We start from the raw sequence: 19249 nt of genomic DNA, 5'->3' as shown, positions 1-19249 counted from the left end.
ACCATTTTTAAGTTGAACAGTCCATGTGGACGCCACGTGGGTTATTTTTTTTTAAAAATTGACCCATAATAGTAAAAATTTAATAAAAAAAAATACCACGTGTACTATTTGGTCAAAATTGGCACTTAAGTGATTGTTTGGCCAAAATTGGCATTTAGATGATCATTTTTTTTTTCAATTCGGCACTAAAATAATTCAAAAAAATATTGACACCAAAGTGAACATGTACACAAATATTGACATTCCAGGTGTTCTTTTGCCCTTTGGAAAGAGAAAAAGAGATTGTAATATCTTAAGGGCGCGTATGGCAACGCTTCTGCTTCAAAAATCAACTTATGGCTAGAAGTAGATTTTTCTACTTCTATTCAGAAGCATAAGTTGATTTTTCTAGTTTAACTCCAAAAGTTGATTTCTAATCAGAAAAATTAGTTTGGTGATGATTGAAAATTTTCTACATCATTTTTAAATTCATTAATAAAACAAAAAATTTCTTCTAAATGAAAAATTATCTATTTGTACTCGTGGCTAAAAAATTTCTACATCATTTTTAAAATTTTTAAATTTCATTAGAAAATAATTTTAAAATAAAAATATTTATTTAAATTTTTAAAAATAAAAAATTTTATTGATTTTTTACTCCGATGGCTAGAGATTGGAGACCATTTTGATTTGGCGGCCTGATTTGATCAGAGGTTAGCGATAAACTATGGCAAGTAGGGGCCATTTCAAATACGGTGATCGATGGTTAGTCGAGAGGGGAAGGGGTAGTAGTTGATGGTTAGGGGTCGGCGGCGGTAGTGGGTGGGTGGTCGGCGGTGGTAGCGGTCAGCGGTGGTTTAGCGCGGTCCATGACCGATGGAGGTCGACGGTGGTCGGCGAGGGAGGTTGACGGTGGTCGTTGGTTGGCAATAGTAGGCGGTGATTGTGGGCTACAATGTGTTGAGGTCGGCAATAGGCGGCGGTTGGCGGCTAAAGGCGATCGGCAGGTGGCGGCGATGGGCGATGGTTGGTTGAGGTCGGGGGTGGGGGACAACAGGTGATGGTTGGCGATTAGAAGTGGTTGCGGGCAATGATGGGCGACAGCCTGCGGTGGTTAGCAATTAGCAATGGGGGGCGGTGGGTGGCGGTGGTCACGGGTGATGAGCGGTGAAGGTCGGCGGAGGTAGGCGTAATCGAAAAAAGGGTGAGGCAAGAAGTACTTCTTGAGTTTTTTTTTTTTTTTGGCTCAAGAAGCACCTTAAAAGAAATTTTTTTAGCTTCTCAAATTTGGAAAAAAAAAACAACTTTAGAAATGAAAATTTATTTCAGAAGTAGAAATTTCTTTCAAAAGTGAAAAATTTTACCAAACGGATTTTTACTTTAGAAATTACATTACCAAACGGATTTTTACTTTAAAAGCACTTTTGAAGCAGAAATCCACTTCCAGTAGTGTTACCATGCGCACTCTAAAAGTTTGAGATCCTCTTTGCATTTTATAATAATATAGATGATGGAGATAATCAATCCTAAAATACACATAATATCTACTAATAGAATGGATGAAAATCTTCAATGAAAAATGCATATCCTAGGCATTGCATGGTTTCAAATTCCTAGTAAGAGTAGATCATGACCTCATCTTTTTAACCTTGAAAATCTATGTATCCTTAGAAGCATGTACTTATTACTAATTATTATGGGAAAACAAATCATAATTATACTAGAAACACTACTTGCATTGTAAGCAATCTATATATACTTACACTACAAAATTTGCAATTCACCCATTTTAGTCTACCACAATCAGTCTCACTAGCCAATTGAGCTTAGCGGAATTTTCCAACATTCGAAAAGGGAAAAAAAATGCCGAAGATTTTGTGATTAGTTGAGTGGTTGACATTTGCTCGAAAAGGATACATTCAAGTACACGAGGTTTGACCAAAAAAAAAATACACGTGGATGAATAGGACAAACGTTATTCGATCCTTTGGCATATTTAGATTGCAAGATCTTTCGAGCTTTGCTTAATAATTTTAAGAGATTCATTCCGAGCGTAAGCGCATCAAGCTTCTGTGCTCGCGATCGTTGTTCAAGAGAGTGATCAATCTAGCCGAAGCGGAATGTAAAGAGCTAAAGCATACGTCACACAAGAAAGGTTTTGGGACCATGCTAGAACTTCGATGAATATAATTTTGCAGTTGTAGAATCTGAGTATTGCTGATATTTTTCTTTTTCACTCCTTTCTTTTAGCTTAAGTTATCTTATCCATGTGTAAATATTTGGATATGTAACTTCCTCAAGTTTTTATTTGCTCACCTGAAATAAAATAATTTCCGTAGGTGATGTTTATTAATATCTGGTTTATCTTTAGTTCACGGGCGGTAAAATTATTCTTTTATGTACACTAATCACTTTCATGAACATTGATTTAAATATATAACTGTCAGGAGCTACCTAATTATCGAAATCGTTGGACATGGCCTCGCTTGCGGCTAATGAGGATAATGTTACTTTTTGAAATTATTCATATCGATAGACATGGCCTCGCTCACGGCTGACGAGGATAATTAAGTTACATTTCCTCCTGTTACATGGATAATGTCCATGGATTTGGATAATTAATTAACGTTGCCTCCAATTAAATTTGAAATTATCCATTGAATAGTAATTTTTGCATGACTACTTTTTGAAAACCCTAAAAATACTAAGTAATGTTAAAATTTTGTTGTGGTTAACACTGCATCGCACACCATCTAAATTAAATAAGAGAATTTCTCCAAATAAAGAGAGCATGTGGTTAACCTAAATTAACGTTTATTTGAGAAAACTCTTTACAATGGTTTCGAATGCTATGAAAGATCACATCGTGATCATCATATACTTATCCTTAAAATAACGACCATCATATGCTCCATGAGTAATCTAACTGAGCTTCTGGGGCTGGATCAGATCAAGAATTTCATATCACACATTTTGTAATTTTTTGCAAGCATTGTTCTTCTGTCATAATTTTCATAACGTTTTTTTTATATAAAAAAATGAGAGATAGAAGATCGTATATACATATCATGGACCATAATTTGTTTCAAATTCTAGATAGAATATATCAACTGTATGTTAGAATCCGAATTTGGTATCGAATCTTCAAAGATTTTAAGACTAAACTATTGGACGTTGCCTTATTGAGCTACCTGTTTATCGGTTTACTCGAGACTCTCAAAAAAAGAATTAACGGGCCGAGTTTTGGAGCTCATGAGGAAGTGGTCCGCCGAAGGTACATTGGGCCTCAAGCCCAATGTGGTTTGGCCATCTTGGGCCCAAGAGAAGCCCTAGTGGGCCTATTTAAGCCCACTCAACCCATTGCACCCAATAAGCTATTCTAAAGCCCAATTCTTATCCATTTGTGCCCAAATTCAATTTATATGAACCCGTACAAATTATTAGCTCATATACGCGAATAATACTTTATAATTTTAGCACATAACCTACAAAAATCATCCATTTGAGCTCGTCTGGAGGGCGAATCAAGCTCTATTTTTTCGTACGCGACCGTAAGATCGAGGGCAACTCGGATATGAGGGCTGTTTGTTTGAAGAAATCATTGTAATTTCACAAATTCATGTTGAAAAGAGGCTAGTCGGTGGAAACCCTGGTCCATTATTGCTTCGATTCAAGCTCCGTCACCGTTGTTTGTCGTTGTTCCACGTCATTTCCAAACCAAGCCACCCGTAGACTTTGCCGCCATCACGCCCGTGTCTTCGGAATCATTGTCGGGTGAGTTTTCTGCCTTAATCCCTTAAATAGTATGTTAAACTTGATTAGAATGAGATTAGATTAAGCTAAGTATGCTTAGTGCTAATTAATAGGTATTAGTTGATAAGTTATCTTGATAAGTGATAAATGGACTTGATAGGTTATCAATTTATGTGATAAGTTATCGGTAATTTATGTGATAAGTCGTCGAGGATTTAATCATAAGCTATTGATTTTTGAGTAATAAGCTATTGCTATTTATGTGATAAGCTATCATTAAATTAGCGATAAGTTGTTGCAATTTAGGCGATAAGCTATCGGACTATTTGATAATTAATATTATCTTATTAAATAAATTAATTTTTGAAAATTAATTATTAATATATCATTAATATTTTGTATAGTTTTTAATATTAAATTGTGATGTCGATGTTGGGAATAGCCATATAAATTGGCTTGTATAACTAAATAAATTGAACGGCAATATTCAAAGAAAGAATTGTGGTCATATAGATAATAAACCCCGAGGTGTCGGGTTTGTATGTAAAATTTTATGAGTTAAATAGGGCAAGGATGTTTGGATAGGGAAGTATACCAAGTTTGGTGATTTAATTATGTGTATGTAATCACATGCGATTTATTTACTACATTTTTAGCATGAGAGTTGCATTAATTTGAGAAATATCAGGGTAAGTCGGAAGACCCCCGAATGAGGACGAGCGTGTCCTCGATTGGTAGTAATTGATTAAATGGATATATACCTAGAAGAGCCGGAAGACCCCCATATGAAAACGGGTGTGCCCTTGATCGGTAGTAATTTTATCGAATGAATAAATGCTCGGTAGAGCCGAAGACCCTCGTGTGAAGACGAGCGTACCCCGAGTGGCCGTAATAATGAGAACACACTTGAGTGCATTATGCAGAAGAGGGTTGATAGGTGATCCGATTATGTTATTTATTTATTGCATTACATTGCATACAGTGTTTTGTAATGTGCAAGGCGCGTGCCAAGGCAAAGTAAGGTTGCTTATGATTGTATGATGGCATACTTGTGTATATTGTGCTGCATTGCATGTTCTAAATGCATTCGAGTTGAGTTAATCTCCTAACCAAGGCTTAGGTCGTTAACTTGCTGAGTTTTATCCCATTGTTGTTGTTTAAATATTTTTAGACCCTCGAGCATGAATCGTCCACCTTGGCTTATGCATTTTGGGGTGCCTATGGACATGGGTACAATAGTGTTAGATTATCCACTGGGACCGGAGAGGTGGAATCAAAAGCTATGACAACCGTCTGGGTTGATGAGGGGTTTGAGATGTGGCAGTCGCATGAGTTCTTAGCTTGGTTCCTTAAGGATGGGGATGACCTGTATGGTCCAATTAGAGGTTTCGATGGACCCCCTACCGGGGGCACTAGAGAGGAGGTTTGGAATCCTTTGGATCTCGACCCTCTAGACGGAGTCATTACTAATCCAGAGACCGATCCAAGTGACGAGGAGGAGTTTGATCCGAAGTCTCCTCCCGATTATGGTCAACTGTGGTAATAGGCACCGTATGCTTATCTTTTTGGGCTGCCCTTTTTGGTAGTGAAGTTAGGTTAACCCGACCATCCCACCCCTTTTTGTATGTGTGGTCCACTAGAGAGCGGCCTTGTGATAAGCTTGTAATTATGGTAATCCTTCCAGGGTTAACAGTAATTAAATAAAATGAACTTTTGTTGTTTGCTGAGTGTTGGTTTCCTTCTAACTATCTCAACTGTTATGTTTGTGCGGGGAAAAGAATCGTTTTCGCATGCACTTGATTGAAATATAAAATATTAAATGGGTTGGTGGCGAGTCCTAAGACGTCACAACTTTACGATCGAGAAGGGATGTTGGCGTGCCGATGGGTGCGGGGCGTGACATAAACCATAATCAATATATGCATAATAAAGAGAGATATATGCACAATAATGATAAATGTGGAGAATCAAACGAAATATGCAGACTCTACATGTATTTCTGATAGTATCCTAACAGGTTTCACGCACCAGAATGAGTCTGACTAGCTCTTTGGTATAGTAAAAGGCAACCGTCCACACAAGAATTAGAATATTAGTAAGGAATTACTTAATACTTTTTTATGAATCGATCCTATGTGATTGCAGCCATATTAAAGGCAAACATGATTCCTTATGTTTCCTTGAGACATAAGATTCCATCCGTAATACTGGTTACCACTCAACCATTCCTTAGATTAAGTAATTTACTCATTATTGAGAAGCAAGGGTTCGTCTCTTTTTGCACAATTTCTATCTAACCACCCCACGGAAAAATTATCAAAAAAGTCTTAAACATATTTTTATTATATCAATTCAATCATAAACCTTTTTTAACCAATTAAATTCTAAAAATTTTACATTTATGTCAATTCAATCCATCCGATCAACTTTGACCGACCGGCGTTGACGTGGACACCGACCGGCGTTGACGTGGACACCGACCGACACCGACGTGACACTTGTTGCTACGACGTGAAAATTTGTAATAATATTTAAATATATTTTTAAAATAATTCTTTTTTCTTTTCTCTTCTCTTCTCTTATCTTCTCCTTCTTCCTCAAGCCGGTCATTGAGGAGAAGGAAAAAAATAAAATAAATAAATAAATAAATAATTCGAAGAATGTTAAGGTGCTAAAGTATTATTAATAGTTGTCCACATCGGCGCCGACAGGCCAAAGTTGGCCGGATGGACTGAATTAGCACAAACGCAAAAAGTTCACGAGTCAATTGAAAAAAAAAATTTATGACTCAATTGGCACAATTATAATATATTTAGAATTTTTTTTTTATAATTTTCCACCACCACACATTGCCATAGTTGCTCCTTGTGAATGAATATTGTCATGTAATGTTCAACGGACAAGACTATGAGCACGCACGTTGCCTGTCATTAGTGCAGGAGGCCCCGGTCAAATTTGCTTAAACATGTTATTTAACTATTAAAAGAGATAGAGATGCTTACGTTTGACGACAGAATACAATTATTTCATCTTAATCGATAGCAATATCCACCAATGATTCTGTACCTTTTTCTTCAGTAAGTTTTATATTTTGGCCATAGATTTTTTATTTTTTATATATATTGGACCAACCTAGAAGGCAGAAAAACTTAGGTGACCTTTCAGATGTCGAGGTGTAGGTGACCTTTTATCATCTGCGTTGATTTTGGGGGGTTGAGTCGGCAAATTTCGTTGAGGATTGGTCAAAAAATACCATAAATATTGGTAAAAAGCGTTGACAGAGAACAGCACCTAGATCTGATTTAACATAAAGAGCCGAAACTGAACCTGTGCTCGGCTCATCTCAACTGGATCTTTTATTAGGGCTTGATCGGGACAATTCGTCTTCAAATTATAAATTTAACTAGTAATTTTCCTGGTAAGTATATTGAAATTTCTGGACTTATTTCACAAATAAATCCACAAAAAAAGTTTTTTTTTAATAATTTCCCGTCAAGATTTTCGCTGTTATATAAGAGAGAGAAGATTGTTAAGAATAAAACTACATAAGTATGAGAAGAAATTTTTTTTCCCCCCCTTTTTGCTCTCCCCCTCCTTAAAATAATATTTCCACAATAATATCCCTTATATGTCCTACCTTTTAGCATATCATACCCATTTGCGTAAGAAGTCAAAAGTCTTAAACCTATTGCATTAGTCAATTTCTTAAACTTTTTGGTGTCAATTTGTCCTAAACCTTTTGCATTGCCGCCAATAGTCTAAACTTTTATTGGTGCTAATTCTCAATCATGTATGTTTTCCAATCCACTTCCGACCCTCAAAGGCTACTTAGACATTTTTTAAATATTATTTTAATATTTTAAAAATTTTTAACATTTTTTGTTTTTTTCAAAATTATTTTAAAAATTATTTAAAATATCAAAAAATTAAAAGAATATCCCGTTAGCTCTTCCATGCTAGACCATTGAAATCCACTGATTTCCAATTAAAATTAACCTAATGACTCAACTAAATGCAAATTTTACTCAACGCCGTTTAAAAGGTTTAGAATTGAATTGGCATTAACAAAAGGTTTAGATTAATTACACCAATAAAAGGTTTATACAATGGCACCAAAAAGGTTTAAGACTGAATATGAAATGTTTAGAACATTTTTGACACTTTTCCCTCCATTAACACGTTATTAAATTCAAACTGGCCCATTTTTGTGTTTACTTTTTTTAAATTTTTTTTCTTCCCTCCCTCTCTCTCTCTCTTCTCTCTCTGTTGCATGCTACTTCTTTCTCATCTCTCTCAAGTTCCTTAAGTTCATTTTGACTAAAAACAAAAAAAAGTTTCTAAAGTTCATCATCGTTGGTTGGATTTTCGTCTTCAAAATGATTCAAGCACACGGTGGGGTCGAGCTACACCTTGACAATCTTGTGCCCCTTTGCGGCAAAGTAGATAATGGTCGAGAAGGTCTTGATGACGACGATTTGAGGCCGGGAAGAGCAGTGAGATAGAGAAGCGGGCGAATGGCATGGCCAATGGAGCATTTGGTGTCGGAGGTGCGGTGGAGGATGCAAGGAAGAAGACGACCAACACTAAAGAGAGAGAAAAGAGAGATAGAGAAGAAAAACAAAAAACAAAAATAAAAAAAGTAAACACGAAATGGGGCACACATTTTAATTTTATAATCTATTAATTGTTATGATATGCTAAAAGGTAGGATCCACAAGGGATATTATTGTCAAAATGTCAATTCAAGGGAGTGTGATAACCATGAGGAAAAAAGCGCGACCCTTTGCATGTTTTGAAAATACAAGAACGGGCCGGGCCCACGAGGAAAAAAAAACAGGAAAAGAGCCAGGCCGCGCACAAAAGAAAAGAAGAAGGGAAACTAGATTGGTCGAGAAAGGAGAGGAAAGAAGAAAGAAAGAAGAAGGGCCATCCGGTTCGCGTGGGCTAGGCGCGAACCGATCCGATTCAAATGCTTTTCTCTTTTTATTATAAGGTAATACTAATAATCATGACAAAATTTAAGGCAAATTGCATATTTATCTATTTTTGGGTATTTTTAATATGTTGGCTTTTTTATACTTTAAAATAAAAATAATATTTTACGGGATCGATAAAATTCAGGTGTCAACAAATGTATATTAAGGGGGACAAATAAAGGGTCTAAAAAGAATTGAACTCTTAACCCTATGCTCTAATATCATGATAAGAATAATGCAGAAGAAAAAAATGTATTATTCCTATACATTCTAGGAAAGTATAATAGGCCTATTGATAAACATTACAGGATGACTATCTCAAGCTAACAAATATTAGGACATCAATCATAAATAATAAAGAAAGTGATATATGCACGATCAAGATAAGTATGAAGAATCAAGCAAGATATGAAAAATCTCTATGTATATTTCGAACAATGATATCCTCGTCAGGTTTCATGCACCAAAACAATTCTGTCTAGCTCTTTGGTCCATGTGAAAGGCAACCATCCACATAAGAATCGGATAAGTAAGTAAAGAATTACTTATGTCTTCTTTATGAATCGATCCTATGTGATTGCATCCTGTACGAAAAATCGAACATGATTCCTTATGTTTCCTTGAGACATAAGATTCCATCAATTGCTCCTTGTGAATATTCTCCTGTAATGCTCAACGGACAAGATCGTGAGTACGCATGTTGGCGGTCATTAATGCAAGAGGCCCCTGTCAAATTTGCTTAAACATGGCATTAGTTGTCAAAATTAACCGGCATTGAAGAGATAAGATGCTTACGTTTGATGCCAGAATACAATACTTCATTTTAATTGATAGCAATATCCTATCATTCCTAATCACCGATGATTTACACCTTTTTCCCTTTGTAGGTTTTATTGTTTTTGGCTCTGGATTTTTTTTTTTTTTGGGTATCTGTTGGACCAAACTAAAAGGTAGAAAAACTTAGGTGACAAGTTGTCCCTTTTATCAACTGCGTTGTTTTTAAGGGTTGAGTCAGCAAATTCCGTTGAGATTTGGTCGAAAAATACCATAAATAATTGGCAAAGCGTTGACAGAAAATAGTGCATAGACCAGGTTTAACAACAAAAGCCAAAACTGAACCTGTGCTCGGGGTTCGACTTGGCTGGATCTATATTAGGGCTTGATCGGGACCGTTCGTCTTCAAATTCTAAATTTAACTCCTAATTTTCCTGCTAGATATCTTGAAATTTCAGGACTTATTTGTTTGAAATTAACTCTAAGTAAAAAGATATTACATAAATATGAAAAGCCTATTAAGTAATATATGTTCAGAGTGATGGGTTCCCAATCCGGTCCCATCCAGAAATCGAAAAGCGGATCGAAAGGACTAGTTCTTAGCTTCTAGAATGGAGAGCCGGATCGGATGGTCTTAGAATCAAATCGATTAATTCAGTCAGATTCCCGAACGGTCCAATGAAATCGGTGAATTATTAGTAAGGGTAAAGAATACGAACATTAGATTTAACATATTAACAAAAATTAGGTTTGCATTAGAAAAATAAAAAATAACAAAAAATAATCGATCCAACTCTTTTCGAATATCCGAAATTGGATTGAAAATCACCGACTTCACGACCCATGATATTTGTATGATTTGAAAATACTCGACGTCTACAGCTTAAAAGAAGCCAAACACTTCCGCCGTAAAATTCGCATTAAATTTATGACAAAAAAATCGCATTAAATTGAAATAAAAAAGGTGTAAGCTTTATCCGAATATTATTCAAACATTTGAAAGGTATCCTTGTGTCAGAATAGGTGCACTGGACGGCAAGGAAGGGAAAAAACTAAGGAGAAGAAGAAGGGAGAATGGAAAAGAAAGACCAAAAAAAAAAACAGTAGATGGGGCCCATCGCGATAGCCGTCAGTGACCGTTGACGTGAGTTTCTGCAGAATCAAATCCTCGTTCGAATTCGGCAACTCTACCTTAAATTAAATGTGTCCGAGGCCCCCGTGCTGCCTGGTGGGCGGCCCGATCGTCTTCCACATGCGCCTGTTCTACGTCACTGTCAGAGCGCCAGCCAATTTCAATACGCGCACGACTTCCTCTCTTTTTCGTGCTTTCCTTTTCATCTTTCCGTTACGAGATCAGAGGCGGAGGCTCCGAAACGGGGATTCGATAGTTTGTTCTGGTTCTGGGATCGATTCGCGGATTCACCAGACGCATGTTCTGCTCCTCCATCATCATCGTTCGCCTTGGCTTGCAAGCTCGAGAATCAGAAACTCAGAGCCCCACGAGTTTTTGCTTCTTTTTTCCATTTTATTGAAGGAGCGAGGATATAAGAACCGGCGCTCGGGAAGTTCTCGGATTTTCATCAGGAGGGCAAGTGAGTTTCTTCATCTGGGTCTTCTTCATTCGTGGTCATCTCTTCAAATTTATCTGAAAGACGCCTTTTTTTTTTGGCGTCCAGTTTTACTGTTTCGTGTGGGGAGCAAGAGTTGACTTTGAAGTGAATTTGTTGTTTTGTGGATGATCTTGCAGTGTATCCGAAGCTGAAGGTGAAGGTGAAGGGGAGAGTCGATTCTGGAGATCGCGATGATGTTAAGCGGGATGTTCCCAAGAGTCCATTGCTGGGACTGAAAGCTCTCGACTATCTCTCTCTGCACGATTTCGACTCTCCTGGTAAATATCTTTGGTTTTACTTTTCTTCTGATCCAGCTGATTGTATCTGATGCTTACTTCCCTGGCAAAGCACCAAAGGTTTCGCCTTTTTCAAGTTAAATGGTTTAGTGAATGCTTTGTGTGACCACGATTAGTCCTGGATGTTTTTCTTTTTCTTGGTTATGAATGGACAATACCTCTTGGTGCCTCTCCTGGAACTTGAGAAAACTTGGTCTTTTGAATGATATAAAGGGTTGATAATAGAGTTCACTTTGGTTCGGATTTGAATTTTGATATTTTAGTTGCCTTTAGCACTCTGTTCTTAATTCTGATTTTTCCCTTGCTTAGGGACTTTGGTATTTCCAGATGATCTGCTTCTGTAGATGAATAAGGGGTAGGTTTTGATTTCCCTTGAAGAACTTGGGCTAGAATACAAAGGAATCTGATGTCAGATGTCACTCTAGGCAAAGGAAAAAGCCCAAGAAAATTCCGATTCTCTTTTGCACTGATATATTGAAGGGAGTGAGAGCGCCATAGATAAATAGAGTCAGAACAGAACAAGGATGATTTTGAGGTGCAAAATTACTTGGTGAGTGCCAGATGGTTAAAAGAGAGGCACTCTCCAGTCTCGCTCGGTCATCTAACACCTCAACTTTTAGGCCAAAGTAGTTGATGGAAATTCAACACAGTCACTGGATGAGAGACTGCCTGCCTTTGGTCAGATCATCTAGAGCCTAGAGGCTTGTTCTACAGTACTGTGAATTTGAGAACTGTAATTCAGCCATGCTCAATCCAAAGGCTGAGGTCGACAAGGTTTTGGTTGGACAGCTGACAAGAGATGTTGATTAGATGACTGACATTAAAACGCCTAAATCAGATGGCTGACAAGCGATATGGCAACTTTGCCTAGTATATATGCTCACGGGACCGCAGAAATGCCCACATCTAGAGGGAAAGAGTGGGGAAAGTAAGTCGATCACCGGACCTGTGTAAGGATGTTGACTATACAATCGCATTTAACTGCTTTACAGTGTATGTCTTTTTAAAAGAACACGTCTTCTAGGTAGTTAATAGTCTATAATAGGTTTACATTTGTGCGACCTCAGATTTTTGCTCAAGCTCCATGGATAGCAGGTTTTCTGTAAAAATTGCTTTGTTGTGCTTATAGTAGCAGCCTAGCAGATGCTGGTACTGACCTAAGTGTGAGAGGATTCTTGCTGCTTGGAATATCTGATTTGATTTTGATCACTCTTGCTGAAAGTGAAGGGTCTCAAGTCAACATAAGATGGTCAGTGCTGCAAAGTAATGAGAGTTTTTTTCTCTCATTCCTCAAAAGAGATGTAAATCTTTTGTAGCCTTGTGACACAGAGTATCTCTATTCTAAGTTGCATGGCCCCTAGTACATATGTTGTTATGCATAAGTAGCCTTGTGACAGTGAATATTTCTATTCTTACTTGCAGTTCGACTAGCACAGATGTTGTCATGCATGAGGATCTTCTTTTTCTGATAAGAAACTTATAATGAGAGGATCTGTCTGCTTGAGAGAGATCATAACGTCTATGTAGCCAGGAAGCAAATGCTTCTGTAGATGAACTTGGTGGTTTTTGCTGTGGCTACCATCCAAAGCATGATGCTTCGTATTTGATCAGCTTTTATGCCTTGACATATGGTTGATCTTTCTTGTTTTTTCTTTTCTTTTCTGTGTGTATGTCAAACAATTGCTTGATTATGCATTTTCTGATTACAGTGCAGGAGCATCAAGTTTTTCGACAATGCACAGCAAGGGTTGAAAAGAGATCCATGGAAAATGCTCTGAGATATCCTGTATCTGAAGGTTTTTAATCATCTTTTGATTACTCATGTCAATTAGAAATGGCCATATTGTGATATCTTAATTATTTCGTACATCTGACAAACTTTGATTGAGAATGGCAGGGAAAAGCGAATCAACATCTGATGAAGATTCTAAACTAAACATCCGAGCCAGCACAGTGCCTCGTCCACGTGCAGTTTTATCTAGTCCTGGTAAATATCTCTCTTTCTTTCTCTCTTCCCAGTACTATTAAGTTCCTATAGCGGAGGAAATGGCACAATTCAAGCACTCATTGATTCTCTTTTGCAATTCCTTTTGTGGTTTATTTAACTTTTGTTGGCTCTCGAGTAGTGTGATTCTCAACATTTTGTCAATGTGATCTACAGATAATGATGTGATGATAGGAAAAAATAATAAAAGAATTGGAGGGCGGCCTTCGGCTTTGAAGAATAATAACCCCCTCCAATTGAGAAATGGCCAGCCTAGGGATATTTCGAAGGAAGCTGCCTACCATGAGCCTAAGAGCACAAGAAAACCCCAGGAGGCCACTGATGATAAGATCCTGTCCAGGCGGACGAAGGACCCGGCTAACACAGCTGGTGCTGCGAGCCAGAGAACACGCCCTCAAACCAGAAAACCGAGCTCTGTGCGAATTTGATTTGCCAAGGATCTGAGACATACTCAAAGCAAGCAGTTTTGCCGTTTCTGTGGCGGTACTCGTTCAAATATAGGCTGGCCGTACTTGTGATGGTTCCCAAGGGTTCAATCACCTTCAATATAGCTAGAGTGAATCTTCTAGGCTAAGCTTACATATAACAAATATGAAGAAAGTGTTAACAGAGTTTCAGACTTTTCATATTACCCCCGTTTCTTGCCTCTTACCTGTGTACATAACTAATACTGGTTGAGCTGTACAATTTCAGCGGTTGTAAACGACTACGATGATCCTTTTTGCAAAGCGGAGTACCTTTTCTTGGTCTCTGAATGTCGTAATCGCAGTTTTAATCCTAGCTGATGTCCATTTTGATGAACTAGAGAGTAAAAATAACCAATCTGCTGTAACTTTGGGGACTGCAATATGGTTTCATCAAACAATAGAATAATCAGACTGTCTGGTTGCATCTGGAAACATGGTATTTTGTAGCTACTCATCCTTTTTGGGTTTAAACACCATGTATCTGGTACAGAGCCATTTACCGCGTGCCGATTCGAACGCAACTCCATCTGATGACGGTTCGAGGCGTTTGGAATGACCAAGGATCAACTTTTTCAGTGACAATCAGTAAGGAGACAAAAGTCTCACCAGTGTTCTACTGGTTGAAACTTTGAGCCTTTTATTGCGGACGGATTTTCAGTTTCAGTGCTATAGTTCAGTAGGATGATCGAGCTAAAGAAACTTCTCAGTCTATTTGAGCCTGAAATCTTATTATCTCTCCTGGATGGCTTGGTGATACTTACCCATGACCGATTAAGGCAACGGCAATGCCACTTTTTTAATTCTGATTATGTTTTATCAAGCAGATTCAGCTATTTGGGGAGAGAGTAGCAGCAAAAGGTTTGATGGAAACAGCTGATGAAGAGATATTTTGCCGGTGAATTCCCATGAGAATTGACTCGATTCTAGTTATTTGGTGATTATTCCATTTAAATCGACCAAATTACTGGAGCACACTTTTTAGGAAAAAAAACCACTAAAAACTCTAAACTATACATATTATGACGCATTTATCCCAAACTTTTTTTCCGTGCCAAATTTATATCCATGTGACACATTTACTCCAAGTTTTTCTTTTGTGAAGACAAAAACCCCAAACCTTTACCCGGGTAACACATTTATCCCAAGTTATTTTTTCGTGCCAAACTTATATCCATGTGACACATTTACTCTAAACTTTTATTTTGTGACAACAAAAATCTCAAGCTTTTACCTATGTGGCGCATATACCCAAGTTATTTTCTTGCGACGCATTTATCCATTTGGGATTTTTGGTGTCGTAATAAAAGATTTGAGGTAAATGTGTTATCTTGGTACAAGTTTGAGATAAATATATCATACGAGTATAAGTTTGGGGGTTTTTGATGTCTCCAAAAAAAAATTTAGGAAAAGTGTGTCACAATGACATAATTTAGGATTTTTGGAGGCTTTTTCCCCACTTTCTAAATCAATTTATGACCAATATATAGGTCAAGACTTATAGTGTAAAGTTTACTGATGCTGTATTTGAGGGACGCGGGTTGCTCACCCCATCAAGGGGTCACTACACTACACAATGTTTTTTTAATCACCTAATAGGCATAAATTTCCTTTTTAAATTGATGCACTCCAGACTTTTCCAACTAAAGCTTTTGAGAAAAAGTTATACTAGCAACTTACATGGCGATCTTTTACAATTTTGTCTAACCTGTAAGTGTTCATGTAGTGCCATGTTGGTGCCACATCAATCACAGAGAGAGAGAGAGAGAGAGAGAGAGAGAGAGAGAGATGAGAACCTAATTCACGTCCATGTCATGTAGGATCAGGTATGGCTTGTGCTCGGTTCAGGTAAGCCTAGCCCACATGATTCATAAAAAGCTCGCTGAGTCTCCATCTATGGTAGAGGGCTTTGTGATCATATTTCCTTTTCATTTTCTGAAAGTTTTTGGGTACTTCAATTTTATTTATTTTTTAATTACATAGGGACGACTATGTGGGAAGCACAATGCCATATGTGGTGCTACATAAAATGTTGTCACATCTTAGTTGGAAAATCAATTTAAAAAAAGGTTAAAGTGGATCGATCACAAAGAAACGGAAGTTTCGCAGTGCATTAAGCGGTCGAAATCGAAGTTTAGTGATTGACAAGTTCCATTATCCTGTGAGCTCCTTCACAGAGATCGGAACCTGGTCAATCTCCACCATTCATTTCAAGGAAGCAATGAGCACCGTTGGATTGCGGATGCATAATCCCATTGGTGCTAACAAGATTCTCAACAAATTAGTAACTTCATTTCCAAATTTATTTGAAACTAATTTTATGAAAATTGAATCTAGTTTTCGGAAATTGCTAAAGACTTGGGAACTTCACCCTTAATTGCAAATTATCTCTAAAATGAAAATTTTACTAGCTATTTGTCAAAAGTGCTAATAACTGATAATAGAAAACTTACATTTGATATTTTGGAAATTAGGAATTAAAGTGCAAAAAATGTTCATAGGTTACTACTTAATTTTGGAGAGACTTAAATAACTTCCAAGTGAAGATATTACTAAAATATAAAAAATAAATTATTAATTGCTCATAGAAAAAAACTTACTTCCACAATTGCGAAAATTACCTACAAATGTGGCAAATTTTCATCTTAATTGTTAATGGGAGGATTACCAAAAAAGTCATAAAACTATTGCAATTGTGTCAATTCCATCCTAAATATTTTTTTTTTTATTGTAACACCCTCACCTAATGGCACCGCTCCCGAAATTACTATTTCTATTCGCTTATGGTCAGTGACACCCTCTCCACTAAAATTAAAGAAAAAAAAAAAAAAATTCATAGAAATGAAAAAAATATTAATATATTATTTAACAAAAGTCTAGTTAGTGTTTGCATAAGCTCACCAACTGAGTCCAAATGGTAGAGGCTTTGACATATTATTGCAATGGAGTTAGGACTTATTTTAGTAGTTTTTCCTATAATTAATTGAAACATTGTTTTCCATTTGAAAATTTTCTCAATATGTTTCAAATACATTGAAATTTATTGGATTGTCAATTTAGCATTTACAAGGCACTGGGACAGAGAATAATACTTTGGACACTCGAAATTCAGTATCTACAACGAACTGGGACATAGGAAAAGGAACTGGTTAAAGAGAACCTAATTTCTTAGTAACCAATGTAAAAAAATCTTCTTACAGTGAATATGGAAACTAACAATTTTCAAATGCAAAATAACTAACCAGGTGCACAACTTATATTGACTCCTAATACTAATTTGTGACTAGTAACTTTCATATGCAAAGAAATATCTTTCAATATGCTTAGTTAAATTTGATATGGTATTGTACCATATTTAATGCAGTTAGTACCATTTGATTTACTAGTAATATTCGTATGTGAATAGTAAATTTTGTAGACATCAAAACAACTTTCAATATGCTTAGTAACATTTGGGGGATTAACAAATTAACGGTTGTTGTGTTTATATATGTAATTAGCAATTTTCTTACATACAGGAACATGCTTGGTAACTTTTAATATAGGATAGTATCTTATCTGTTACTGGTTAATTCCAGCAACTTTTAACATGCTTAGTAACTTTTAATATGAAAAACATCAAACAGTTAATGTAGATAGTAACATTTCGTTTACTTGTAACATTCATATTTGATTAATGAAAATGAATTTTGAATACATCGAAGTTACTACGGTAAACCTCTACTATGACAAAGTAAATTTCATATATACCAAAGTAACTTTCTACAGATCTTTTTGTTAGTATAATTTTAAGTTTCGAGGACAAGATGTTAGAACACACTCTCCATTGACTTTTACCAAAATAAACACTATCCAAGTCCTAGGATAATGCCGATTAAACAAAAACGACAAATTAATTGAGTATGGTGTTTGGAGAATCTTGTTATGTGCTATAATAGTTTATGCTAAATTAGGGAAACAAATGAACAAGAAAATGGAGATAAGAAATAGTGAAACAATTCTTGAAATAGGAAACATAATATGAATATCATTCCCAATGTTAATGGTTGTTTGAAATACGAGATTAGAATAGAAAGTATGATTATGACTAATGAGCAGTTTAGCAGTCATTATCGACCGCCAATGATTGCACATTCTATTGAGACGAGGGAAAACATCGTTCTAACATCACACGTCATTACTGACAAGGACATTGGGTTGCTTTTAAATGCTGACACACGCATTTTTTTTTCCTTTCAATAATCTTTCAACAAAAAGGCAAAGAAAGTAAAAAAGAAAGAAAGAACAAATCGAAATTAGAAAATCAATTAAAAAATCACATTCGATCTATTTATTATCTTTTTACCTTGTTGGTCTTATAATATCACCATAGTTTTCTTAAGTGAATTTATGTTGTAATTTCCATTATAGTAAAAGTAGAACCTCATTTAAGATTATATCGAGTTGCTATTCCTAAAATTATATCTCTAATTATTTTTCTGAAGATGGTAACGATTTTCTATGTATATCGTACTTAAATTAATTCAAATCTTTTTCTTTTGGATAACAGCACTGACCTAAAACTTATCATGAAAATGAGTAGATTCTTAAAACTTTCAAAAAATACAATCGAGTAAAAAAACTTATCGCGGAAGTGCACTTGAGTACTAGAACTTTTAAAAAGTGCATTCAATTTCTAAAACTTATCGAGTTTGTGAAATTAAGTCCTTCCGGTAATTCCGCCAATTCTTTTTTTGAGTTGAAACTCCGTCCAACTTGACAAACTAAAAATGCAAACATGTTTTAGAAGTTCATTGCACCAACTTAACAAATTTTATGAATTGATTGCAATAATTTAACAAGTTTAGGAACAAATAAGGAACATTGAAGATTAAGTAAAATGATTTTCAACCAAGGAAAAAGTAAAATGATTGAAATGAAAAGATATTACAAAAGTGGGGCAGTAGATGAGAAATGTGAATGATACTGAATTATCTACTTAACTTTGTCTTGAAAAGTTGATGGATTAGATCGAACAAATTGAAAAGTTAGGGATGACACCGAACATTTAAAAATAATTGTAGAATTGAATGAATGAAAAGTCAAAGATGACATTGTGCAGGACTCAAGTTTAAGGATTATCAGTGTCAATTTTCAATTTAGTTCTTCTGGATGAAAACCCACAACCGAAAGTCAATTAATATTTTCCCAAACTAATTAAAGAAGAGTTAGCGTTTCAAACGTCGGAAAAAAGGAAAGAGAAGTATAAGAATGGAAATTAATCCAACCATTCCAAATGTCCCGACGGAGTTTCAGTGCAAATAAAAATTGTCCAGCTTATTTTCCAACTTTAATACATTTTCTTTTCTGGCCAAAAAAAGAAAGTGAAAAAAAAGGATTTTTTTTTTTTTTG

At 36.1% G+C, this 19249-nt stretch overlaps 1 protein-coding gene across 1 annotated transcript; it reads left to right on the top strand.

The window, feature by feature from the left end:
- Positions 1–10689: 10689 nt before the first annotated feature.
- LOC115730546 lies at positions 10690–14145 on the top strand. Its single transcript, XM_048271759.1, has 5 exons — positions 10690–11074; positions 11230–11370; positions 13098–13184; positions 13286–13375; positions 13550–14145. Exons 1-5 carry the CDS (start codon positions 10735–10737, stop codon positions 13819–13821), a joined length of 930 nt encoding a protein of 309 aa, XP_048127716.1. The 5' UTR covers positions 10690–10734; the 3' UTR covers positions 13822–14145.
- The last annotated feature ends 5104 nt before the right edge of the window (positions 14146–19249 follow it).

The sequence above is a fragment of the Rhodamnia argentea genome, chromosome 1, assembly GCF_020921035.1.
Source record: "Rhodamnia argentea isolate NSW1041297 chromosome 1, ASM2092103v1, whole genome shotgun sequence".
NCBI lineage: Eukaryota > Viridiplantae > Streptophyta > Magnoliopsida > Myrtales > Myrtaceae > Rhodamnia > Rhodamnia argentea.
The sequence above is the reverse complement of the archived record's forward strand: the minus strand, read 5'-3'. Positions and strand labels throughout refer to the sequence as shown.

Bases quoted from the DNA above. Each gene is read 5' to 3' on its own strand.
- LOC115730546 (XM_048271759.1), top strand. From the start codon at position 10,735: ATGCGCCTGTTCTACGTCACTGTCAGAGCGCCAGCCAATTTCAATACG. The intron at 13,185-13,285 runs GTTTTTAATCAT...TGAGAATGGCAG, and splicing joins GAGATATCCTGTATCTGAAG to GGAAAAGCGAATCAACATCT. The intron at 13,376-13,549 runs GTAAATATCTCT...TGTGATCTACAG, and splicing joins TGCAGTTTTATCTAGTCCTG to ATAATGATGTGATGATAGGA.